Source organism: Dermacentor albipictus, chromosome 3 (assembly GCF_038994185.2).
Source record: "Dermacentor albipictus isolate Rhodes 1998 colony chromosome 3, USDA_Dalb.pri_finalv2, whole genome shotgun sequence".
NCBI lineage: Eukaryota > Metazoa > Arthropoda > Arachnida > Ixodida > Ixodidae > Dermacentor > Dermacentor albipictus.
The window spans coordinates 20,095,092-20,122,420 of NC_091823.1; the positions used below are offsets into that span (position 1 = coordinate 20,095,092).

At 46.2% G+C, this 27,329-nt stretch overlaps 1 protein-coding gene across 3 annotated transcripts in view; it reads left to right on the forward strand.

Moving 5' to 3' along the window:
• The window catches only part of tho2 (THO complex subunit 2-like protein), a 111,329-nt gene that overhangs the window by 23,071 nt on the left and 60,929 nt on the right, over positions 1-27,329 (forward strand). For all 3 annotated transcript variants that reach the window (XM_070535213.1, XM_070535215.1, XM_070535214.1), the window contains exons 11-15: positions 4,424-4,593; positions 7,088-7,432; positions 12,489-12,590; positions 24,987-25,071; positions 25,213-25,306. In XM_070535213.1, the coding sequence (XP_070391314.1) occupies positions 4,424-4,593; positions 7,088-7,432; positions 12,489-12,590; positions 24,987-25,071; positions 25,213-25,306 (796 nt within the window). The remainder of the gene's footprint in view (positions 1-4,423; positions 4,594-7,087; positions 7,433-12,488; positions 12,591-24,986; positions 25,072-25,212; positions 25,307-27,329) is intronic.

Genomic DNA, 27,329 nt, shown 5'->3' on the forward strand with positions numbered 1-27,329 from the left:
AAGGTCTGTACTGTTTATGCAACAGTAGCAGAGTGCAAGAGTCACAAATGACATGCCAGAAATGTTTTTATTCGGATTCCATTTCGCTGTCCTCGTTCTCGGAGGAGCTCGCCTCGGCGTCCGCGTCTTCCCAGAGACGGTCATCTTCGGTGCCGTTCATGGAGTTCGAAATTCCCGTTACCTTGAAGCTTTTAGCAACTACTTCTACTGACATGGCACGCCACGCATTCAAAATCCATTCACACACCTGTTGGAGCGACGCCCGCTTCAGCCGTCCTGTAGGGGTCTTCTCGTGGACGCCTCCAGCCATCCATTCAGAGTAACATCGGCGAAATTCCACTTTGAATGGTCTGTTGACGCATACGTCGAGCGGCTGCAGCACACTCGTCAGGCCACCGGGAATGACGGCCAAGTCCGTACGAGTTGCGGCAACTCGGTTCTTGACGCGGTCGGTCAAGTGGCCCCTAAAGCTGTCCAAAACAAGGAGGGCTTTCCGTTGTAACAGCCCTCCAGGTCTGTTTGCCCAGACGGTCTTAATCCAGTCAACGACCAGTTCCTCGGACATCCAGCCCTTCTCTTGCGCACGTACGACGATTCCCTGAGGGAACTTCTCTTTTGGGAGAGTCTTCCTTTTAAATACGACGTACGGCGGAAGCCTCCTGCCGTCTGCCGTGATGCACAACATCACAGTGCACCTTTGGCGTTCTGCACCAGTCGTGCGCACAGACACACTTTTCGCACCTTTTAAATCCACTGTGGTGCTTTCCGGTGCATCGAACCACACAGGTGTCTGGTCCGCATTCCCAATTTGGGACAGGTCGTATTCATGCTCCCTCCTGAGAGCATTCACGAAGCGATGAAACTTAATGACGTGGTCTTCGTACTCGCGCGGCAGTTTTTGGCAAATCGTCGTTCGGCGCCGAATAGAAAGCTGGTTACGGTTCATAAACCGCGTAGCCCAGCCCCGACTTGCCTTGAATTGTGCCGGGGGTATTTCCATGTGGCGAGCGATGCTGAGGGCTTTGACGCGTATCATGTCAGTCGATACGGCGTAGCCGTCCCTTCGTGTGTCGACGACGTAGTTGACGAGCTCGCTTTCGAGTTGCGGGTACTTGCACTTTTTCCCGCGAAACGCCTTTCGGCTCCTGTTAGTAGCGGCGAGGGCATCTTTCTGATTCATCCAGTAACGCACGCGCTTCTCATCGACGTCGTACTTTCGTCCAGCTTCCCGCTTCCCGTGCTCCTCGGCATAGTCAATCACTTGCAGCTTAAATGCTGCAGTGAATGATCTCAGATGCCGGCCCATCGTCCGTCACGTGCGCTGGCTTCTGCAGGGTTCACTACAACCAACAAAGTGACACCGACGACACCGATCTGAAGTCGCGCTGCCAACGTATCGACACGATGCTAGGAACGATGCCAACAAAGAGGCCGCACAAGGCAAATATGGCGGCGCGCTGTCAACAGCGTGGTCGGCGCGTCGGCGGAAGTAGAATAAAAGCGGAAAAGCGTGCAGCGCCATCTGGCTGTAAATGAACTAACTACACTTTTCTGGCGGGACATTTTGAACTTTTGTTTTTTTTTTTTCGAAATATCCGCTTTCAAAGTTGGGGTGCGGCCCTTACACGAGGGCGGCCCTTACACGAGTATATACGGTATAAACCCTTATATGCTACATAATGCCATCAAAGCTGCCAGATTCAAGACGCTTGCCATGAATAAACAAAAAAAGGGGAACAGGCTAGATTTTTGTTGATCCCGACTATATACAGCCAACAGTCCATTTCATGGCACTCTTTGGCCATTCCTGGACTTTGCACGACAAAACAAAGCAAAAAAACCATCGTTAGCAGCAAAGGCTATACAGTCGAACCCGGCTATATCGAACTCGCAATAAAATGCCTATCAGCTCGATATAGAGCATACTTGGATATAAGCCTGGTAAATAACTGGATGTCATTAAAGCACATGCCATTTATAAAATCACTTTATTGATGGAAGTAGCTTAATTTCGCATGAAATAGTCCTGCATTTTCTTCTGCTTGGGCAATTTCGCTGCCTGTGACGCACGCACTTTTCTCCACATTGTCTAGAGAGTCAGAGCAGCTGAGGCCTCCACCTTTTGCATTCGCGCAGAAGCACCGGACTAGTGCAAGCACATCAATTACTTCGGAGGACGTGGGCAAAGCACCGTCATTGCTTTCCTCATTGTGCCCAATTTCACTTGTGCTCGGTACGATGTCGGCAATGTAGTCTTCGTTTTCGGGCTCTGCCGTGGTCTCGACATTATCATTTGCACTCACGAACTCGTCCACCGTTGATTCGCCAACAGCTTCCGGAAATTCTGACAGCTCGCTCCAAAGTTTGGCAACACCGGCAACGGCTTCGTTGCATTCATCAGAATTTACAGTCACCACTGAGCTGCGGAAGCTGACACGGCTGAAGCAATTTCGGATGAACTACTCGTACACGGCCGTGTGTACATGTCGGGTGCCACGGGCACTGGGTTGCGAGTTTGGCTGCTTTAGCCCTAATCTCCCCCTGATTCTTCAAGATCATGCTGAGAGTGCTCCTTGGAATCTTACACGCTGCGGGGACATCTGACTTGTCACCGCGTTCGACCTGTTTTATGATTTCGAGCTTCATGATGATGAAAGGCGAATTCTGCCGCTTCATCACGGCAACAATGCGGAAGAAGGCCCACAAGATGCACACACAATGAACCAGAAAAGCAGCTGACAACTTGCACTTTTGCGATCTTGCACGATGAGGGCCCAAGAGCCTCTGATTGGCTGTCTGAGCAAGCGTTGCGGGTGGGCCAGGATCATTTTTTGCAGGGGGGTGTCGACGGCTCGCTCAACGCGGCGCATTCACAGTAGGGAGAGCGGTTGGATAGAGCCGCGCTGCCGGGTTTCCCCGCCACCGCGAGGGAAAGCCAAAAAAAAAACCTTACTTCGAGTGTAGGCCGAACCAAAAAGTGAGGACAGCATTCACAAAATGAAAGCAGCATTTATTGAATACGAACATGCTGAGCTCATTCTACATCATCAACGCTGCTAGCCTCATCGTTGTCTTCCTTATCGCTGTCATCTCCTCGTTGCGATGCATACAAAAAGCATTTCCCGTTGGCCCCTCCAATGACGAACATTTTTCTTATCGATGCCGAAGTCCCGCCCAGCTTGAATATATGGCGATGCCTCTGTGGCTAGCACAACTTTTCGTTTGAAAGCGGTACTATAGTGGCACCACCTGTGTCATGCCATTGCGATAACTTCACGCCAATGGGACACAGGTCAGAATGGTGATGTCGCTTGTTTACTTCAGTTGGCTACTGGTGTGGCTAGTAGTGGCTGCGATACTGATCTTTACTGCAGAAACCTATGCAGTACTGTCTGGGGTTAAGCACACAAAGAAATTAAGACTAGAGAAAGCAGTAATATTCAGACTCGTTAAGTGTCGTAAGAGCACTGATGTCTTTAAGAAAACACTAAGATCCACTTTTTATTCAGCTTTACTCATACTTGTGCAATATTTATTTGTCTCATAGATATGTGATAATATGCTGGGTTCCTAGCCATAGATGCATCCAGGGTAATGTGCTGGCAGATTAAATGGCCACATCAATCACATCTCGAGCTGCTGATCCTACCGCTGCTATTCCTGCCACAGATCTCAAGCCTTTTTTGCAAACGAAACTGCGAAGCCACTGGCAACGCTTGTGAGACAATGGAACAAATAATAAGCTGCACCTGATTAAGCCAAAGTTAGGTTTCTGGCCCTCCGTTACAGAAACTGACGAACTGATGTTCTGTCTACTGTTTTCTACTGACTGGCAATGAATCTCCAACCTGTGGTAGATGTGGTGAGAGGCTCACCGTACTCCATGTGCTCATGGAGTGTCGGGAAGCTGAAAGAGAGAGAAGAAACTATTTCCCTCTAGCATACTGCCATTGTAGCCCTCTCCATCATGCTTCTCGGGGCAGAACCGTTCTTTCACACCACTATGTTGTTTTAATGATATCAAACTGCATGTTTTTCGCCCCATAAATTTACAGCGCATGCCTCCAGAATCTTGCATCTCAAGGGTTCTATTAAGGCAGTAGTGCCTCTTGCAAATGTTTATCTATGACACATTTTACTATATCATCGTTATTTCAAATGTATTCCATTATTCCATTGTACAGCTCATTAACCATTGGCATAATTTTATCTCATATAGGTTTTATGCACTTTTCAGCAACTCTTTTTTAGGCCCCTTTACAGCCACGTAACATCTACCTCACCTTATTCATAGTTTTACTGCACACTCATTTGCACCAGCCTAGCGTTCTTGGCCACATTTAGCCCTTGCGCCACAAAACACGACATTCATCATCAGCACCTTATGGAGGAAGTGAGCCATTCTGCTGTTTTCTTTTTGCAGGAGGAGAACCAAAAGCTTGGCCTGTGCGAGGCTCTGCTAGAGGTGGGCGACTGGCTCAATGCTCAGAAGCTGATGCAGCGGCTGCCCGAACACTACGCTGTTTCTCAGCCTCACATTGCCCGTCGGCTGTGCCTGCTGGTGCACACCCTGGTGGAACCGTTGTACTCCAAGTGAGATGCTTTGCATGTTTGGCGAGCAGTAGCAAACAATGTTCTCGATGTAGCCGACTACTTTTGATCCCTTGGTAGGAAGGCAAAACGTGATTTCGAAGGCTTGCTTGTAAGTGGTGGCTTCAGCTTCGCGGCCAGATTCATCCCTGCACTGTTCGAACTTGAACTTTCACATTGATGGCTGTTGCCGTGGAGCAACACGAGCAAAAGTGCATAGCGTGATATGGCAACGTCCATTGTATCTGTCAATATTGGCGTAAGCAGAGACCTAGAGGCATGCTGGGAAGAAATGGGAAATATCAAGGGAAATGATTTGGCTTGCTCCACAAAGTGATTTCGCCTCCGCGAGTGCTCTCAATTTGCTATTGAAACAGGAGCAGAAAACTTTGCTCTGGAAGTGCTCTGAATCTGCCCTTGGAATTCGGTATTAGTGACCTTTTTAGTGATCAAGTAGCCAGTAAATTGACCTGGTAAAATTCCTCAAGAGTCTTTAGTAGGGCTGTGTGAATGTTGTATTTACTCGCATATTGATCGCACTCACGTAATGGTCGCACCCCTGAATTTTGTCGTCAAAATTAGGTTTTTTTTATTTCCCCCCTAATGATCGCACCTCGAACTTGCCTCAGCGATATGTCGTGTGCCAAGTCTACCTAATAATGGTTGCGCCTACCATCTGTCGAATGCTTTGCGGACGACTCTTCAAGACAAACCAAGCAGTCTGCACGCGCCATTCTTAAGTAGATGCCCCATTTCATTACAGTGAAACCTGAAATTTGTACTGATTTCATGCAGCTAGTGAAATTTAGCCCATAAGTTGCACTAAGCTCTGCGGGAAAGCCATCTTTTCAGTAGCAAAGTGCACGGGCTTGCTGACCGCGAGCGTGCACTTGGAGCACAACGAAAGGGGAGGGGGACGACTGTGTAACAGAATCCAAGTGCAATAAGAATGTTCTTTCTGAGAGTATAGGTCCGATGGGCCAATCCTAGGCAGCGATGCCTGTCCACGAAGCCTCACTTTGTAAATATGCCAGCTCCCCGCCACGTGCCCATGTCGCACCTCCACACAGCATATCGCATGCCTGTTACAACATTCAGGATAGAGCAATGGCTGGTGCACTACTGCAATACGTGCCCGAGTGAGACCCGAAACTTGTAGTACTGATTTTGTCGGCGAAGGGCATTCCGCTATGGGCATTACAACAATGACTTTGCATGTGATATGCTAGAAAGCGCTACTCTAAACAAGTATGGATACATTAGACACACTTACTTGAAGTTATAACCAAAAATGTTTTTTATGCAATTGAAGCTGCCCTCTCATTTGCTCCTGTAGTATAATGTAGTATAATATGTATTTGTGGTTGTTATATTTTTGCAAATGCAGAACTTTGACAACAGTGAGTCAGTCTGATTACTCATACTGAAGGAAAACAGAAGGGGCTTGCTGTACAAGCTGTGCTGCAAAAGTCCTGCTTGTGTGTGGCAGAAAAAATAGAGGGAAGAAAAGACAATGATCTTGCAGTTATCTTTAAGCAACACTCATAGCAAAGAATACTGCATCTCTTCATTTTAGTTCATTTTAGTTTTAGATGTCATCACATTTGCTGTCAAGCAAATCATCTGAGTTTACGGGCATTTGATGCTGTATAATAAGGCACAGGTTGGCAAGAACAGACAGCTAGTGGGAATTGCCTAATTTTCCAAGTTAACATGATTCAAATACAGTAATTTAGTGCAACTTCTTACTACATGTAGTCTATTTTTTCTTCACCATTGACAATGTAAGTGGGATGTTCCAACGTGTTAAAATAACCAAACTTGCTTATAAAGGCATGTGCCTATAATTATTTAGTGTTCAATTTGGTACTAGAAGCTAACTATTTGTATCCAATTCGTATTAGAAGATTTTGATATTTGCACGCCCCTAGACTTGGGCTAAATTTGACTCACCCTCATTTTATCTTAAGGGGAACATATCTACTTCCATTTGTTGCTACTTCTAAAGGCATACCAAAGACCTTGTTACTGGTCCACCTGTGTCCATCAAAGCTGCTTTTCTAGGCGAAGAAGAGCTGGTGAAAACAAAGAAAATCTTCATATGTAAGAAGCCATTGTTAATTTGTTTTTGGCAGCCCTACTTTTTGGAGAAACCAGCAGCACAATGTTCCCCACCCCCTTGCTATAGCAGTTAAACCCATCCTGTGAACCTTTGTACTTCCTGCCCGCATATTTTTCTCCCACATTTGGGTTGTGGGGTAGTGAGCTACATAAATGCTGCCAAGCATTTGGTGCCATAGTGAAGATGAGTCCTCTTGTTGAAATGTTGGCTTCATCTTGAGACATTCCTTGTTTGATCGCTATTGATTGTTAACGTAAACAGGCCAATAAGAATTTCAAGGTTTGTTTGCAGATATATGTGTTAGCTGCATTTGTCTGTTTGGCAAAGGAATGAGTCGTCTTTGCTTGTGGTATTGCTTGCGATTCTGCCCAACAGGCACAGCGGACTGCCAGAGGGTTTCCGCCGACCATACAATCCGCCATCCGGAGGCCTCCGGCCACTGCCCCTAGTGGAGACATTTGGCGAATTCCAGACGCTGGTGCTGCCCATGCTCATGTCCCTAGGTCCTCTGATGCACATAGATCCTGTGCTGATAGTGAAAGTTGTGCGTCTGGGACGGGCTTTCCTTCACCAGAAAGGCTCCACCGCAGCAGACCTCCGTTTTGACCTGCTCACATTGCTTGGAGAGACACTACTACCATCTCTGTCACTGCTCGACTGCAACTGTTGTGTTGCTGATGAGATCTGGTCTCTTGTGAAGCTCTATCCGTACCAGCAAAGGTGCGTGACTTTCTTTTTTTTTCTGTACAGTTGAACTTGTTGAACTTGTGTATGAAATTTCGCTTTTTTAAGCAAATGCATAATGCGCAGTGTGCGCATTATGCATCGGCGCAGTGTGCATATGTGCACAATGCGCCAATGTGCGCAATGGCGCAGTGTGCACAGATAAGGGAAGGACAGTTGGTGCTGAAGTGCAAGGATTTTGCAGTATAATTTACGCTCGTTACAACGGACCCACTTACAAAAGACTTTCGAATAAAATGGACCATATGTTGACCTTAGTTTGCACTACCTATTTTATTAATGCAACGAAGTTGGCTTTTAATGGACCATGCCAAAATGGACTATCGGCTACAGCGGACGAAATTAGTGTCAATTTTTGCCAAAATCAGGTGTATGAAACGGACCGACAGGGGCTAACAACTGACTTGCGAAGGTCAGCCGGCAATCGCGGCTTAATTTGGCGCTCTCAAGGCGGAAGGCGAGGTGGAAGCGCGCTGTCTTCTTTTGAGTGCAAGGTGGGGTGGTGATGATGGTGAGGGAGGGTTCCATTCTGGCAGCGGCTGCTGCTTATGGCATGGTGCGCGGATGCCATATCTTGAAAGCGATCTGCGATGTGGACAAGTGCACTCAGGGCCGTTAGCTTTGTATGCACTGTGCTTTAGGCGTTTAGTTCACATTGAAGCGAGAGACAGCACAAAGGTCAATTTGCTCACTGCTGCTACCGTGCTTCCTCACTCCAATGCCTTGACAGCAACCTTCCATGGTCATGGAGCGAGATGTTTTCATGTTTACTTGTGTGCGCGTGACACTGTGCTTGTTGATTTAGTTAGTAGCGAACTTTATGCGGCCGATAAAAGTACTGTCCTTACTTTGCATAGCTACAGTCGACTCCCGTTAATACGAAGTTCACGGGGACCGCAAAAAACTTCGAATTAAATGAATTTCCAATTAAGCACAAACACAAAAAACAGCACTTTATTTGTGGCGAAATCGAGTATTTTCTCTAAAAAATTGTCGGCTATTTTGCTTTGCTTCTTCTTGCCGAATTGCACTGCTGAAAGCAAGTTCTGCAGCTACATCGGCAGCCTTAGGTTGCGTCTCGCCTTCAACGTCATCGTCGCTTTCCTGTGTTGCTTCCTGGGGCCGAATAATCTCTACAATTTCGCTATCCGTCAGCGCACTGCACGTTTCGACCGCCTTGTCTACGGCGACGTAATCTTCAAAATTGACGTCCCCGAGATCATCACCAAAATCAGTGCCGTCAAGCTCGCTTGTTGACGCTTCCTCCGCTGAAATTTCAGAGGCATATCCGAAGAAGCTGCCACAAAACCACAAGCCCCGATGCAGTTTGCGATTGTTTCTTGCTTCACACGATCCCATGCTCGCGCCAACATGTGGATGGTACTAAGCAGGCTCGCCTCGTACTTTGTGGAGCTATCCATACACAAAATCATGCGCTCGAAGAGGTGCCGCCTGTACAGGACTTTACATTCTTGATGATGCCTTGGTCCATTGGCTGCAAAACAGCCATTGTGTTTGCAGGCCAAAATGCGAAGCGTATTGCGCTCAAGGCTGGCACATTCACGTGAGCACTGCAGTGATCGACAAGGAACAACACCTTGCGGTTCGAAGCAGCAAACTTGTGGTCCAATTTGCTTATCCAGCTCTTGAAGATTTCGGCCGTCATCCAGGCTTTTTTGTTCGCCTCATAGTCCACAGGTAGCGTCTTCACGCCTTTAAAACATCTCGGCTTTGGGGCTTTCCCGATCACAAGTAACCGACATCGTTCCGTGCCAGTCATGTTTGCCGCGATCAGCACTGACACTCTCTCCTTGCTGCGTTTGCCCCCAGTACGGTAGTCGTCTTTGAATGTCAGGGTCTTCTCTGGTAGAAGCCGATAGAAGAGTGCAGTCTCATCTGCATTGAAGATGTCTTCCGGTCTGTATTCGGCGAGATATTCACGCAGCTTTCCGTCCTTCCACGTGGCGCATGTTTCCTGGTTAACGGACGCCTTTTCACCACACACGCTCTTGAAAACCAGGTCATGGCGATCTTTAAAGCGCGTCAGCCATTCATCTGACGAAACGAAGTCATCGATCCCCAACATTGCTGCAAGCGTTCAGGCTTTCATCGCAACGATGTCTCCGCTGAGAGGAAGTTTGTTGCTCCTGGCCTCCCTAATCCAAACCAGCAGAGCCTTCTCCAGCTCTGGGTAAGCGCCGGTGCGCATTCACTTCCGAGAAGTCTTGAACTTGTCGTTCTCAAATGCATCCATTATTGTGCGCTTGTTCTTGATGTAGTTTGAGAGCGTGTTCGGCTTGATCCTGTACTTCCGCGCTATGTCTTGTTTGGCGGCACCTCCCTTCTCAACTTCCTTCAAAACCTCGACTTTCGTTGCCAGGTCGAGCGTGCGATAAGAGCCACAGTTTGCCAAGGCTATAAACTGCGCGACTAGGGACAGTCAATTCCGAATCACTCGTGGAACAACCTACCCTACGAGCTTCCCGCACAAAGGCGCTCGACCAACACACGCTTCGACATACGCTGCAAGACTAATCTCGCACAATCTCGCCACTGCCAGTATGCAGCTCTGCGTGCACCTATGGCACCCGCGTGGCCTCCGGCGGGAGCCGCTTCGCCTCCCGCCGGAGTTGATCGCGGAGGCCACGGCAGCCGTAGCAATTAATAATCGCGCCGCTCCAAGAAGGATGGCGTTGCGGGCGGCTGCGGTGGCGATGACACCAACGCGGAGCACGGAACTGTTGCAACACTTGAAAAATTGCACATTCTACCAAAGAATGACGGAGCACGGAACTGTTGCAACACTTGAAAAATTGCACATTCTACCAAAGAATGACGGTCACCTCGAGGATCTCGGCTGAAAATTAACTTCCAATTAAACAATATAACTGGATGAGGACTTCGAATTATCGAGCGATTTCTAATTAACCGAAAATTCCAATTAAGCGGCTTCGAATTATCGGGAGTCGACTGTATTTACTAATTTGCTATCGCAATCGATGTTGCGCCTCTTGGGTAAAACTGCAACTTTTTTCGTTTTTTTTTTAAATTTTATTTTGGATGTTCCTCACTCACTCTTGCAATGACGTTACACATTGTGACGAAAGCCTCAGAAATGAGGCGTTTCGGATATTACAGACTTCGGATAAAATGGACATTTTTTGTCGGATTATCAGGGTCCGTTGTAACAAGAATTGACTGTATATGAAAATATCTGCTGTCTGTGTGCGTCTGAGCATTCACTTCTCAAAGCCCCACCCATGAATTGTGAATTGTCTACACTCGCTGCAGTTACAGTCGCCGACCGATTTTCCGGACTCCAAAAATTCGGACATGCCCGATTATTCGGTGAGCTTTGCGGCACCGCCATTCTCCCCATAGACCAAAATGTATAACAACTGCCGAAAGTTCGGACACCTTGCAACCTCTCGTCCGATTTTTCGGACACTCCTTGAGCCAGCTCGGTCTAGAGCACCATGCACCGATTCTGACTGGTGCATGGTTCGACTTGCTGAACGCCATTTTTGTTTTGAATGGAGCTTCCTTGCTGCCCCATGAAGTGGCGCTACTGGAAATCCCCGCTATCATCATCGTTTCTGCCTGGTTCGATAGAGTGGCTCTGCAGCAGTTCCGGTTTCAGCTTAGTAAGCCATGTCAAGACAATCCAGCAGCTGATTTGTTTCTTCGCGCACAACGTTGCGAGCAGGCCACGTTTTTTTTTTTTCGTTTTGTGTTACTGGTGTCGGCACGCTGGTGTTAGTTTTGTGTGCTGCGTCGAGGTTTCGGTGATCCAACGCGGCTTACGGAAACATCGCGCCCAGTCTCTAATGGCGCCTACAGTGCCTGTGCAGACTGCGCTGGGGAATGCCGGCAAGCGGGTGTCGGGAGGCCTAAGATTTGTCGCCTTTCGATGTGCTCCCTACTAACGCGAAAAATGTTTTGCCGAGACCTGCGCAGTGGTTGCATTGCAATTCCGGACACCGTCTCATTTGACAGTTTCACAGGTGCTGACACTGCTGTACTGACGTGCGCAGAACTCGACGACGGCGAGATCACTCGTCAGGTTTCTGCTGCACGGTCGGACGGCTCTTGAGTCGGAAGATGACGCACCATGTGCTACGCTGCCGTCGCATGCGGAGCGTGTACAAGCAGTGACTGTGCTTTCAGCCGTGTATAGTGACCGTACGACCCTCTCTGAGATTCAGGCTTATCTGATTGCGCGTAAACGGAACAGCATGCAACGGCGCATTCACGATTTCTTCAAGCCTACTGCCAAGCCCGAATAAGTGCGTGGAAATAAAGGATTTCATTTTTTTTTTTCTTAATTTGGTTTTTCGGACACCTGTTTATTCGGACATTTCCGCAGTCCCCGTGAGGTCCGAATAAACGGTCGGCGACTGTACATGTCAGTGCAGGTGGAATGCCATTGTACTAGTTGACTTGTTTCTACGTGACATTCCCACAAAGTAGTAATTGGCCGTTTATACAATAAAAAGAGTTAGGAGCTGTAACTGTCTAGTTGAGAACCCACGAAGGGTCAATAGACTTGCTATGTACCACTCTTTTTTTTTTTTTTTTTCAGTGACCAAAAGGGGGCAGACATGTTTTCTGAAAATGCCCTTCTCTTAGACTAGGGGAGTCTAAACTGGCATTGCACACTTGTGCATAGAGTCTTTCTCTCTGCTGTTGAGAGGTAATGTGGCTGGTCGAGGCAGTTTGAGATCACTTAGTAGTGATGTTTCTGGAAAGCCAACCTGGTTTATGTTCTCATATACTCAAATCAGCCTGTCCTTAAGTGAAAAGAGTGTTTCACAGAAGTCAACAAGGTAGAACCTTGTTGATATGGTCCTGTTACGTACAATTTTTCTATCACCAACGTCCGCAATCGAAAACGCTCACAAAAAAGGACTGAATACAGTTACGCATTTTTTTTTACTGGTTCATACATTCCTTGAAGAGTTGGGTGCTCATAATTGCTTTTCAGATCAAATAGTCAGTTCTCTGTCGATTATGATTTTTTTTTTTTTTTCAGGTACCTTCTTTACCATCACTGGAAGAATTCTGCCTACAAGAGCCATCCTCTTCTCATCAGGGTGAAAGCAGACTCACTCAAGAAGATTAAATACATCATGAAGTATGTGTCTGTTCATCATCCTAAAATTTTTAACCAAGTGTGGAGGTTAGGGATTTTAGCAGTATATTCCATCTGAAACCTTTTTGTTATCTCTCTTTTTTTTGCCCTGTGGGTTGAAAAGGCATTCCCACCAGGCAAATGTCTTTTCAACGTTTCTTGTTATAGGACTTTATTTTTTGTGAATCTGTGTTGTCTTGGAGCTTGGTTGCTTTGCAAGCCGTATATTTTTTTACATTATCCTCGAGCTGGTTATGAACAATTATAGGTTGTACATAACTATATTACTTGGCACTTGCACCAATAATTTACTACTGAGGGCTTTGAGGGCTAAGGTTATTTGAATTGGCCTAAATTATTAGGTTTGGGGGGCTGATTTATGTGACTGATGCTGTTTTCAAGGAAGCACATTTGATCTGCACGACATCAACGCTGAAGTCAGTTGGGTTGTGTAATGGAAGATAGGAATTATTTAATCGAAGCTAAATGGAACAACTGGTTTTCCTTCAAGCAGCTTAGTTTCTCTCAGCTTTGCAGAGAAGGCTGTATTTGGAATTTCCTTTTGGCTGGCATTCTGTGTGATGCATGCTCCCAGCTGTATCGCTGAAACCAATGGCAATCCACACAAGGCATACTGAAGTCACTCTTTGTTCAGAGCGCCAGCAGGCTGAATGCTGTCTTGGTTGCATCTCAACGGGCATTTCGAGCTCTTCTTCACCCGGGGAATTCGTGGAGCGACCTGAAATCGCCGTGGAAGACCCCGACAACGCCTCTGTTCACAGCTCGGGCATTTTGCAAGGCCTTGGCTACTTCTCCATCAGTCCGCTTCCATCACTTCAGCAATGGGGAAGAGTTGTTTTCAACGGTGCCATCGACTGTTCAACTACTTCTTCACTTCACTGAATGTTGCACGTCATCTCCTGTGTCAGCAATAGCACCAGAAACCAGCATGAGGCTTACACAGGAGAAAAATATCTGCTGCCTGTGTGCCTCTGAGCCTTCACTTGTCAAAGCACCACCCATGAATTGTGAAGGGTCTACACTCACTGCAAATAGATGTCAATGCAGGTGGAATCAATTCATGTCAAATCTTTCTGGTCAACTGGAGAATGCTACAGGCCCGCCTCCGAAGCCCCGCTTCTCGCTAATTCCTGGCACTACATTCTAATGCGATGAAGATCTTTACGTCACCCTACTTGATGACAACGATGAGCTGCTGCAACCTCCACAACTTTCCATGCGATCTTGGCACCTTTGCTTACAATGGCTCTACAGAAGGTCATCTTTTGCTATAGGCTCATTGCATCAAGGTTGTTCCAGGCTCACTGCTTGTCTTGCAATCACTCCAATGTCTTCACTCTGTTTGCCATCCACTGAGTAGCCTGTCAAGCAGTAAAAGTCAGATTCATACTTTGTGACAACTGTTCTTTGCCGAGTCAAGCAAGCATCCGTTTCCAAGACTTCAGAATCAGCATCACACGTGCTCAGAACAACACTGTTTTGGAAGTCAAGGGCAAGATGATGTGTTTAAGGCTGCAGTGAAGTTTTCACAAGTGCGTAGTCCAAGCATTGGAACGACTTTGCATCAAGTCTGGCAAGAAGGAAATGAGACAGCTGTCCACCATCAAGGCCAAGAAGGTTGCCTTATGACAATAATTATACCAGCAATACCTGCTAATTTGCAAGCGGAATGGTCCAGCAATATTTTTATCATTTGCCATTGGAAGAATGTTTATTTCGTTGGCACGCACTACCACCGTACCATCTTTGATTGTAATAGTCATGTCCAGTGGAGTGCGGATTACTTCATACATCATAGGATGCATCCAGCCCACCATAAGATGTGTGACAACTGAGAAATGAGAAGATAGTGCATGCCGATGCAAGCTGAAGACCTATTGTATGAAGCTGCTAGAAGAAAGGGCATTCTTTTCCTCACCGGTATGCAAGCACTCGTCTGTCTTTGAAGTTGTACAAGCTGCTGTCATCATGAGCAAGTTCAAGAAGAGCAAGCCCTCCTGAAGCAGAAAGCCAACGAAGTTGAGTCCTGACAGGTCGCTTCAGAGAAGATGTGTCCCTTCAGAGAAGATGTGTCCCTTCAGTGAAGACGTGTCCCTTCAAGGAAGTGCATCTCTTGTGAATGTGTGGTGTACTGTGGTTACCAGTGCTTGTGTTGTGCCAAAGACAGCCTCAAGCAGTTGTGCTTCAGTGGTCATCTGCAAGTGGTGTGCAAGAAAGTGATGTGCGATTGTTTGGGGCGGGAGTGCTCTATGAAGATGATGGTAATTTTGCTATCTTTAATGTGTGGGGATAAAAAGAGATCGTACTTTTTAGGCTTTGTTCTTTTGCCACTAAAGTTACAGGCCTTTAGGAACAAGCAGCATGAATAAAACTAACAAGTCGCAGGCAAAGCAGCGCACTGGTGCGTTCTTTTCATTTTCAATTTTGGGTTTGCGTTGCTTGTTTCCAAAGTGTTCCCATCTACCATTTCACTCAACTTGTTATATTGATTCATATAGCATACATTGATATTAACTTTTTGTTTTATGGTAGCAGCCCAGATTAACTAACAGCATCAGCAATTTCTCTTTTATCTTTCCCTTTTGGTTTGCAGTGCCATTTATTTACAATATGGTGCAGCATAGAAATGCAAGATTTTGTCATGTGTGTTGCACTGCATATCTTCAGTTACAAAACCAAGCAGTTGCTAGTGCTAACGTTGCCAAATGCATAAACACATGTACATACATAGTGGCAGTCCTATTTGCCATATTTACCTTGCATGGTCTATATATAACTTCATTTTCCTTGTTGCAGCATGAATTTTTGAGGACTGTTTGATGCATTTAAAGATTGAAGCATCAAGCTGCTTACCTGGATGAAATTCCCCAAGAATAGTCTTATCCAAAGCTTGTCACGGTCCTATAGCACTGATGGCTTCTACAGTTGCATGGCATTGCAAAGCCATAAACGAAGCAGCCAGAAGTCCTGCAGTGCAATTAGTCATGTGCTATTGTCAATGCTAGAGCTCTTCCTTTCTGTGGTAAGATACATTTGCCTCAAGAGCATAAGATGCATAAGTCACAGTTGTGATTATTGGCATTTGTTGTATAGGTCAAGATAAAGATATTTCTTTTTATGGTACTGCGATGCACAACTGTGAGGTGGTGCGTAGCTCCACATTTCGAGATTACGGTAATCTTCTGTTTCAAAAATGTTGGAGAGCATCTATGATGAAGAGTACTGAGGGCTGTCCTGTGCTTTTCTGGGGCCTTTGTGATTGCTGGCAGCTAGTAGTGTACTCGATTTCAGCCTTTTTCAAAAGAAACTAAACTACCAGGTGCATGAGTGTTGCATTGTACTGGCTGCTTTGTGTCATGGGCTTAAACACCTGGTGCTAGGAGCCCTGGAGGGTAAGAGTTCATCACACACTCTAGAGCATTGGAGCAGTGTGGATGCAACAAGAAACTATGTAGACATTCTGTGTACATGTCTGCAGCGTGTTTGATTCTTGACAAAGGCGCTGCCTAGTGCACTCTTCAATGTCCTGGAAAATTTGTCTGCAATGGTGCAGTACATATTACTGGCACATTTAAATAGTAGCCATCACATCTTGGAACTAGGACTAGCACATGGACAGTTGCAATAACCTTTGGCTGACATCTAGTTTTAACTGTATATAACCATGTATGATGGGAACAAAAAGTACTATTTCTTGCTTGTGCAAAAAATAATGCTTCACTTATAGTAGACCTCTTAAAAATAACCATTTTCAAATTTGATTTCCTGTGAAACTGAATGGGACCTGCAGGACATAGCTTATAGCCCCCGGATGCAGTAAAAAAAATGTATTGAGGGAATGGTGATAAAGTTCAGTAGCCATACGTAATAGAAAGCAAAGAGCTTTCAGTATTACTTAACTTTTATTTTGTTGATAGTTTTTGACTCCCTCGTGTTTAGGTTGGTGGGGTGACCTGGAGTGAGGGATGCACTGTACTTAAGAATACGAGGGCCTCATGCAAGGAGTTTCAAAGCAAAGACAGGAAGTAGGGACCAATCAGTGCTAAGCATGGCAAAGACAGTTGCTTGTTGTGAAAAAGAATCTGCTTGATTTAGACAATAAGAATTAAATGTTTCTTTGTAAATGCCCCATGATCTGTGCTTATTCATTGTTTTACGAAGTACAGTAAATGTTAATCTTATTTTGTGGCACTTGTGCCAGCTTGGCTTCTGATGAGCCATAGACTTCTGTGGACGCTTCAGTGTTAAATCTTAAGGTAGTCTACTGAACTTCCATGACAGAATTTACATCATGCCTGTTTCACACTTCATGTAGAATATTTCAATGTTTTGAGCTTCGCACAATGGAGGTAGTTAAAGGGTCCCTAAATAGGCTTGCACCATTAGTGTGCAAGAACTGCAGGCATGTGTCTTGTATTTAACGTGCGAGGGAAGGCTGCAGACTATCCTCCCTTGTGATCTGCCTCTTGCCTGTGCTTGTCTTTAGTGAGTGTTTACAGCTCTCTTCATCCATCCACATTTGTTGCTTAAGTACACGCATGAAATGCAGAAAATTGTGGCAGTTGCAAGCAGAGCCGACAGTGAGAGGCACACTAGCACATGCTGCTGGCACAGCGTGAGTGCCCAACACTGAGTATACCACAGAAGCACATTACGCATGTTAGAGATTCACAGTGTTGGATTCCACATCTCGGAAGTGATGCAGTCCCCTCTTAGCAGTGTGCTCCAGATATGTGCCTGTGCATAGAGAAAGGGAGACTAGGTGATGTTAATGTAATATTTGAACCCACTTATAATGATATCGGTTTTAACAATATATCGGTTATAACGATGAAAAGCTGCTACACCGTCAACTTTGTATGTTTTCTATGAAGAAATAACCTGCCTACTACAATGTCCCCATGCCGCATTATCGGTTATAATGATGAAGTCTGGCTGCTGGGTGTTTGTGTTGAAAGTTAATGGAATGTGAAATACTCGAAAAGAAAAAAAGGTGAAATACCAGCTGCAGCACGGTCGCCTGCCACACCAACTGCCGCTGCGCGATTCTCTCCATCAGAGATGGTTCTAACCGACAAGGTGATCGTCTCGAACGTGCTGCATCGGATAGCGACAGTGACAGCCATGACGGCAGCCCTCACCTGGTAGGGCAGGCTGCCTTAAGGGGGGACGCGGGTCTTGAAATCGCGAAAAATGGTCAAAAATGGCAATTTTCAAAAATTGCGTTTTTGAAGTCTTTAATGTCCCAACTATGCCTCTACAAAATATTATGGCTCAATTCCTACTCGAAGTATAAAAAAAACGGCAATTTAGAAACGTCGGTGAGCCGAAATTGAACGCCAAGCGCGAAGATTTGCTTCATTTTCAAGCTGCCGTAGCTCCGCGCGACGCGAACCGATCGGCGCCATCTTGGTCTCGTTTGAAAGCTGGTTTCCCGCTCTCTATTCTGGCGCCCCTCGTCACGCTGTAGACCCTCGTGCAGCGGAGCGATCGGCACCCCAAGCACCCGTTCTCAAGAGCGAAATCGTCGCGAGACAGCCGCTGATTGGGTGAAGCGGGCGCCTCCCCGAGGCGCAGCCCTCTGATTGGCCGTGACGCATGCTTCGCCTGCCGCGGCCCCGCGGCCGCGTTGTTCGACTCCTTCGCGTCGTCTGCTTTCGCCGGCGCGCACGTCATTTTTCGCATTCCTCTTGTATTTTTCGTTCTGCCTTTTTCTTTATCGTTCTTGTAGATATTTTGGCTATTGAGTCGCCTCTTTTAACCACGAATTTCTTGCTTTTGCGTGCCTGGTGTCTTTGTTCCGCGTGTCACGATGGGGCGAGACGCGCGCTTGAAAGCAAGCACGCGAAAAGCAGTCAGCAAAAAGAGGCGCGCATGGAATAAGAGCGCTACATCGTCGAGAACTACAGCTTCGGTGATGCCGCAAGCTGCTGTGGCATAGAGATATGGCTGTGGCCTTGGTGGATGCGGCTGGAGTGAGCTCGCCAACAACAGCTTCGCCGGTGGACGCGGCCGGACAGTCCCGATCGGTGTCAACTTCGGTGTTACCGCAAGTCTCTGCAGTGCCGGTGGATGCGCCTGGACTAAGCCCGTCGAAAATGCTAACTTTTGAAACGCTGCAAGTCGCTTCGGATTCCGTGTCGTCGGAAGCGGCCGAGCCGGCTGACCTAAGCCTAACGTCGACTTCGGCGTTTCCGAACGCCGCTTCGGTGCCGACGGACGCGGCTGAACCGAGCTCGCGTGCTCAACGCTTCGACGCGGTGTTTTGCGCGGAGTGCGCGGGGCGTGAAAAGTACACAGACAATAAAACTTCATTGGCGAAGAAGTCCGCGACTTCCCGCAAGTTCGAGCTAATGAACGTCGGCGCAGCAAGTAAAGACGACTTTCTGAGCTTTTTTTTTTTTGCCAAGTACCAATGCAATACAGAGGTTTTCACAATCTTTACATGAACAGATTTCTTTGAGTTTGGTGTTATTGTGTTCAGTAATGACTGGGCTGCATGCTAAAGCATTAAATTTTTCCATGTGATAGGTAAACAAAAGTGGCAGAGTAAGCAAAACTTTGAATGCAATTTTCTCAGCTTTGCTTTTTCGATCAAATGCCTTTGCCTTACGGAACTTTTCATAATGTTTGCATCAACTGATTTTATTGAATTAGGTATCATTTTTTTCAGTAAAACCTCAACTACATCCTAAAGCTTTCCATTTTTCATTAAACCCATTAGACTAGCAATTAGGTCAGATGTAAGCTAATTACTCCCGCATTGTTTTTTTCTTCCTACTTTGTTATTCATTCATGACCTATATGATCACTTTTTAAAAATTTCTTTAGCTTTAGGATGTGCAATGGGCCCTTGGAAATGACAGCCATTCTTTGAAACTAGTTTTTCTAATTAAGAAATTATCATAACGGCCCGTAAGAAAAGACCTATGTGGGATGAATTATTTTGCAATATCTTCATTTATAGATGAGATATATAAAATCTGAATATATATTTGGGATCAGCATTCAAAGATATATCTGCATGCCAATTTTCAGGAAGATATGTTACGAAATAAAAAAAAAGTTTTCAAGACCCTCATCCCCCCTTAACATTGTTCCTGTAGGAGGTCCTGTAGATGATTCAGTCTCTCGGGGGCTTGTTTTCGCGAGGAGCCTTTCGCTACAGTACGTATAGCAGTTGGATGCCTTCGAGAAGGATGCCGCCAAGCTTCGCGTAAAGTAAGCAAGGCTCACGAACATGCTGTTTTCTCATGCAAGCCAACGGGAAGTACGTGGCAAGATGCTTGTGGCGATCTTGCTACAGGGTTTGTTCTGTATTTCTCAAGCTGAGATGCTGCTGCGGCAACCTTCCGGCATTTTGTGTAAGACGCTTTTTGGGGCCACCAAAGCAATGCCTCGGCGGAGCTCGTATGTCACTTGCCGCCTTGACCTTCCTTTGCAGCTGTTATAGCAATGCCATTATTGAACGCCTACAGCCGTGGCTTGTTAACAACATACGATTGGAGCACGCAGGAAGCAGAGTTAAACAGAACACAACCAGAAGATAGGTGGAGGAAGGTGGTGGGGACCATAATAATTTTCTAGGAACAGCTATGCCATCCCCCATTTTGATTTTTTTTTTCATGCAACCCGGTTGTAACAGTTATCGGTTATAACAATAATATTTTCGTGGCACTTGAATATTGTTATAAGTGGGTTCGACTGTATTGAGGGAATGCAAGTCAGTGTACCTGCTAGTAGCAAATTAGCAACAGCGATTGACCAGTATATGAGAAGTTTGAAGCAAACTACACACACACACACCATGCAACGATGAATTATGATTGACTGTCACATGTATACACACTCACTTTGAGTTGTGTTTGCTACTGTGTTCTTGAACGGCCACAGAGTATTGTGTCCACAGCCTTTCATAAAGGTGCAAGAATGCATAGAGCTGTTTGTAAAAGCAAGGCCTACTTGCATATTTTTGGTACGTGGCGAGTTAACAGAACCATCCATAGCAGTTCTGCAGCAGACATGTCTATGTGATGACATCAGAGGGCTGCCAGCAAAAAGATATGGAACTGTATAGGTGACAAACTCGGGATCGCCCGAGTCTGTGCAAGACATTGCAGTACATTGAAGCATTGAGAGCTATGGCATTGTGTGTGTAGCAGAATGACCTTGCAGCAGGGTACTCAAGATCCCGTCGGGCATCTGGCTGTGTACATAGCTCATAGCTCCCCATGGGCCACACTGTGCGGTGCATGCGACAGGTGGGAAGGAGAGTTGCTGATGTCTAAGGTAACTTAGGTAGGCGGGGTGAGAACTCGAGGGGCAATGGGGGTGGGGATGAAGGGTATCAGCACATGGTTTGCACTCAAGAGCTTGCCAGTTGCATATGGGACCCTCAAGCTGCATGTTCACTACCCATTTGGTTCATCTTCTAGAGGTGTCCCTATTTTTAAAAGCCATTATCTTTTTTTACTTTGCAATTTGAACCTAATGCAACATCATGTGAAAATGAAAAGCCAGGTAGGTTGCATGAAAGCTGTTTCATTGTTTACTTACTAGCTGTCATTAAAATGTAAGTTTAATTCTTCGGGAAGTGTGCATTGGAATGTGTGATAGCGTGGATAGTGTTTATTCTAAACAGGACTTGCCATTGCTGCATTCCTAATCCCCTTCAGGGTCAATGGCGTAAATATACGGTGCCACGAACAAGTCCAAGACGGTCGATGCCGTATATTTACGGCGCCATCTGTAGGTTTAAAAAGTGTGCCAATTTCTAAATTTTTTCTTTCCTGGCATGTGCTGTGCCCCTATGTGGGAATACAGGGAATTTTTTTCTCGCGCTTCCCTCTCACAGTTTTCGTTGCATGGTTTGTTTTAGAGCTAGTTTGCTCCGGCGCATCTAAATATTGCTGCTCGCGTATTGGCACTCGGGCAGGCGGGCAGTAGCTTGGGTATTGTTCCGCGGATGGTTTCGGCGTCTTGCGCTCGCAAAACTGGTGGCTATCTTGTTATAATCGCCCAAAGGGCGGCCGCCTGTTTCTCACTCGTTTATTGCTCACAAGGTTGAGCATAGGGAGGATGCTGCCATGCATGCATTTCCTTTTTTCTTTCTTCCCCCCTCTCTCTCTCTCTCTCTCTTTTTTTGGCAGGGGGGCGGGGGGGGGGGGCTCTATATCTAATTGCCTCTGGTTAGCGATAAGATGATTAGTGGAAGTTCGTCACAAGTCTTGCTTTTTTGACGGGCACACAACCATACGGTTTTCTTGAGTGCGCTCACCTACGCAGTTTCATTACTCTATGGATGTAAATAATAGACAGTTTTAGTTTAGCGTACGCTACTATAGCAAACGCTATACGCCATAACATAGCGTACGCTAAGCAGCGCATGTTTTCTACAATTTTATTTGGCCGGCGATGTCTTCGGATCTCGGAGCCCATATGCCGTCGTTTCTGCTATTTCGCGCCTATAGCGATAGGTGGTGCTGACATCTTGAATGTTTCTTTCGTTAGGCTTCGACTCGTTTGAAACGAGAAGCGATCTCGAAAACACCACGAAGTTATCCATAATACTTTGTCATCGAAGCAGCCTGAAAGCGAAAGCCGTTGACACAGTCATTTGCTACGAACGAAGTGCATTTTACAAAAGCAACGCCAAATTCAACTCGAAGCGGGCAGCCGGGACCGCCGCCATGTTTCCCGCAAACTCCGCAAACCATGCAAAAACGCTAACACTTAACTCGTTTGCGTTGCGTACGCCCGCTATGCCCACTATTTCGTTTAGCGTTCAGCGCTTGCGCAGTGACGACCCGCTATTTTTTAGCGTACGCAATGGTATAGCATACGCTATACTAGAGCTGTCTATTAGTGTAATGTAAAAGCAGGAACATTTCAGACTTGCGATGTATTCTCATGTGAGCATATTCTAAGCCTTGAACTATAACAATGCACCAAATTTTTAGTTCTCGTAAGTTTATTTTGCTTTTATATTGTTGTTATTCATTAATAAACAGTAGATATATAACAAAGCAAAATATTTTTTTCTCACTTTACGGTCACCCTAGAAAGGTTACGGTAAAATTTTTTCGAAATAGGTCCCTCAGAAGAATTGGAATCTGCAATAAAAAAATTTGACCCTGGGTGGTCGCATATGGCGAAAACAATTGACCCTGAAAGGGTTAATTATGCAGTGAGGCATCTCAAAACTGAGCACTTTCATCTTGCAACAACTGTGCAGTGGTTCCCACTTATTCTTGCCACTTAGGGGCTGTGTTCTTGTGCTTGATAACATCAGTTGTGTTTACGGAAGTCTCTAATTATGACTGTCCAGAATGGAGCTGTAATAGAGAAAGTTTGCATTCAGAACTTTCTCAGGCTTGTGTGATAATGCTGCAGGTTTAACTTTGTCAGTAGCTTTAGTGTCGATGCTATAGTTATGGCTGTACAAGCATTGTGAGATCCGTTTGTACCGAGGTCTTGCCCATCAGAATTTGAAACTGTGGGCTGTCATGTGACCCCATTGCACTTGCATATACTACTATTGTCAGTTACAACTTTAGAAGGCAGTGGCATTTGCCCCTCAAAGGTGGGTGTACACGAGCTTCCACTATTGAGCGCACGCTCTGGACAGATCACGATCTGGACGGCCAGTGACACCTCCAACAGAGAATTTGGCAGCCCGCACTTCGAACTGGGCTGAGTCGTGTCAGCGGGACTATTTCATTCGTCGCAGAGGCAATTGCACTTCGGTCATCTGAGCGGCTGCTCTCCTGCCTTCTTAAGTTATACCCGACTAAAGTTTCATTGCCAGTTTTATATGCCTGTTCTGTGCTGGTTACATTCCCAACTGTATGTTAGAGGAGTAAAGCCACATGCTAAGGTATGTCTAGTGTAGCATAAAACTAATTATAATGTTGCACATAATTTTAGGTGAGGTTTGCAGTTACTTGGGAGAGTTTAACCTGTCACAAATGCATGTTGAAAAGGCCTGCCTTTGCCAAGTTTACAACAAAATTGTACGGCTCTGGATAGGCTAAGTCTATTCACAGGGAAGCTCAGTATAGACCTCTCCAATTGGAGAAGAGAGCGCCTCCTTTTTGGACTGTTGTGCTCCATACAAAATTGGCATGCTGCCTCTTCAGCACTGCTTTTGAGGGGGGGGCTCACACATTTTTGCAACAGTAGAGGGTATTATGGCAGGAAAGGTCTATATGCTGTATGTGGCAGTGAGGTGCTGTGGCTTGCACCTTGCTTTGTAATGCACATGCAGTGTGTGCCTTCTATGGTTTACTTAAAGTATCACTTAAGCTAAGAATTAAGCCCGACTAAATTGGTGGATTAGTGTTCTGGACTGGTATGTTGCTGTAGTGATGAGTGGAGCAACTAGTAGTTTGGAAAGGGTGTAATTCTAAGAGACCGGTAAGAGACACATGGAACCAGTTCCTGCTCATTGTATTACAGGGTTATTTGCCCTTTACCCATCATTGGTATACAATAGACACAGCGGGAAGATTTGTTTTGCTTCACAGGAAATAAATGTGGCATTCAATCATGATTTGTCTTTACTACCTCTTGACACAGCACAGATGCTTAAGGATTTCTGTAGTCTAATATAGATGTCTAGCTTTTCTTAGTGTCTGCCTTAAAAATAATTTTCTTGCAGAAATGTGAAAAGACTTTCAGGTTATGCTTCTGTACAGGAAAGATGACTTCAGTAATGACAATGATGAGAGTGCATTGGTTACTTGAATAAAATATAAAGCGTGTTTTGGATGCAGTCCACCATGTTAGGTTGGCTGGATAGTGACCACTAGGTGGGGTTAGAGCAAGAAGTTTTACCTGATGAAAATGATCTGTAGCAGTATGCCAGTGAGCATTTCAAATCAAATGGAATCAATTTTTATTTTTCAGTAAGAGAAACGGAACTGGGTAGTCATTTTGGGCTAAAAGCTACGAGAGTAGCTTGACCTCTCACATTAGATACCTGACATCAGATAGCTTATTAAAATAATAATCTACTGAGTTATTGTAATAACATTAGAGTAATGAGTTTGTTTACTTGAATAAATGATGACTGATGTACACCCAAAGGAAAGTTCTAGCTGTGTCCCAATTGGGAGTAGCTTGCATGCCACTCAAATGTGCCTTGTTGATGCAGTTTAGCAGTTGACATAATTGGGCAGAGAGGAGGCCTTGTGTGTACTGGCAGGGCCAAGTTTGGTGCCATAAACTATTAGGAGCAGCTCTGTGCAACATGTTTTGATTCTTGCATTCATTGCCCTTCGAGTTGTCCCCTGAGTTGTGTGGGAATGCAGTGAATCTTGGCAATGTGCTGATTTTTCTGTTGAAACTGCCTCATTGTGGCATTGTTTTATTTCTCAGGCGTCTAAGTAAAGAAAATGTGAAGCCTTCAGGTCGTCAGATAGGGAAGCTGAGCCACAGTAATCCCTGTTTCCTCTTTGACTACGTGAGTATTGGACAAACTTGAGCACAGTCCGGATCATAAGGCTTGACTGTGTTGTCTTTTGCCTGCCAAGCCTCTTAGTGAATTCGGTGGCCTTATCTCCTCCATTTAAGTTTCATGTGCTTCACTGTGCCTGCAATGCAGATCCTGTCTCAGATCCAGACTTGGGACAACCTCATAGTGCCAGTGGTGGACTCTCTCAAGTACCTCACCATGCTGTCTTACGATGTCCTTGCCTGTATCCTTGGAAGGCTTGTCTATTTTCTGTGCTGGGCCACTGTTGATTTTGAGGTCTTTCTCTTCTAGCTGCATTTAGCATATGCGGTGTCGAAGTGCTCACGTGGCAGAACTTTGACAGCTTGCAAACTAATCATTTGCAGTCCTTGTAGTTGGATGTATTTAAAAACTTCTACAGTGTAGTCTTAGACGCTACACTATTGCTGACTTCTACAATGGAGATTATCCATATCTTGAAATAAGATATTGATGTTTGTGAGGAGAGAGTGACGGATTAAGCAGATCTGGGGCTCCAAGTTAGGCGAGGCAATGTGCAGTTGTTGGAGGCCTGTAGTTGCCAGAGGAAGGATCAGGTGGTGAGAGTGCCTCAATGAGAGAGGAAAGAAGATGCAGTTTGCGCGAAGTATGTGTGATGTGTGCGAGTGTACAGCACTTCGACAGCACAGGGAAGAGTCGCGGAGTGCGGTAATAAAGTGAATGTTTACACCGAACTTGCTGGCCTGTTGTCATCCATAACAAGTGGGGGCTCATCCGGTATCGATATGGGCATGGAGGTGATGAACATGCTGCCTGAAGAGTTGCTGCAGCATCTGCCGGGGCAAACAAACAGCTCCGCCATGCAACGTGAGCAAATCGCGGCAGCAGTTCAACAAAGGCTAACGGATGCCGAGGCAGTGCCAGCAGGTTCTGTAACAGCAGCAGTGGCGGTTCAACCGTCGGGTGGCACCACTCTGCAGGGGCTCAGCTCCCTCTAAGTATGCATCAAATTTAACATCCAGTCTCTCGAGGACTGCTTGGACAGGCTGGAGACGTTTGGTTTGGTCAGTGATGTCACCACCTACAAGAGGCTTACCCATAATATGAACGCTGCTCTGGAGTGTAGCACGAAATTATGGTGGCACTTCGTGACCATGTTTGTGTCGTGGGAGAAATTCATGGCGGCCTTCATAGCGGCATTATCTTCTATTGATGCGAAGCGCCACTTCAAGCAAGAACTCAAGCTCTGCATGCAGCACCCAGAAGAAAATGTAATGAACTTATTTACATGATTGTGGCCTATTATGATCGATTCGGCGGTGAAGGTTCGGAATCGGTGTTGTGACAAAGGCACCTGCAACTCAAAGATGTTTTAGAGGGCTGACAGTTTGCCAATCTTGTGGAGTTGGTTAAAGCAGCTGATGGCCTCATGGAGCGTGCTTGGAGGTGGTCGCAGTACGAACCGCTGCCGCCTCTGACAGACCAAATGGCGAGGAACCTTCCCTTCCAGTTGGCTGGAACATGACTGGCCTGCCCAGAAGGCAGCCCAGAGCGTTGATGGCTGCGGCTGTCGTGCCATTTCAGTCTCTACCGGTGGAATCCTACTGGCCATTGCATCTGTAGAGCCATCCTATCATCGAGACAAGCTGCATAGACTGACCACTCATGCTACAAGGCCACCTCTCGCAGTGCTGTCACGGGGATACCAACGGTGCAACTCCAGGGTGTTATCTGCTGTTGCTGCAGAGGTGTGGGTCCCCTAGCTTGCAGGTCGGCGTACCATCCCACCCCGCTGCTACAAATGCAATGGAATCGGGCATTTATGATTACAGTGTCTGAGAAACGGAAGACGGTGACTCCGGGGAATATACCTACCATCACTGTGGAAGTGTGGGTCACCTAGCTTGTGCTTGTTCCGCAGGTGGGCATACCGTCCCACCCCACTACTATGAATGCAACAGAATTGAGTATTTCTGATCATAGTGCCCGGGAAATGGGAGACAGTAGGTGCCACCCCGGCGGGCACCTACGTGGCTGCACTGCAGGTAGTGGTTTCAGCCGGCATAAAGGAGCCCCTTCTAGAGGTGCTGATCAAGAAGACTATGTTCCAAGCCCTACTGAATACAGGCTCAAGCATGCACTTACTTGGAATGCCAAGGGCAAAGGTAGCAGAGGAGAAAGGTACCAAGCTCGGGACAGAGGGCTGTGCACTCCGTCTGGCGGCAGGTTGGTCCCAGTCTACCACATTCCAAAGAGCAAGAGCTAGT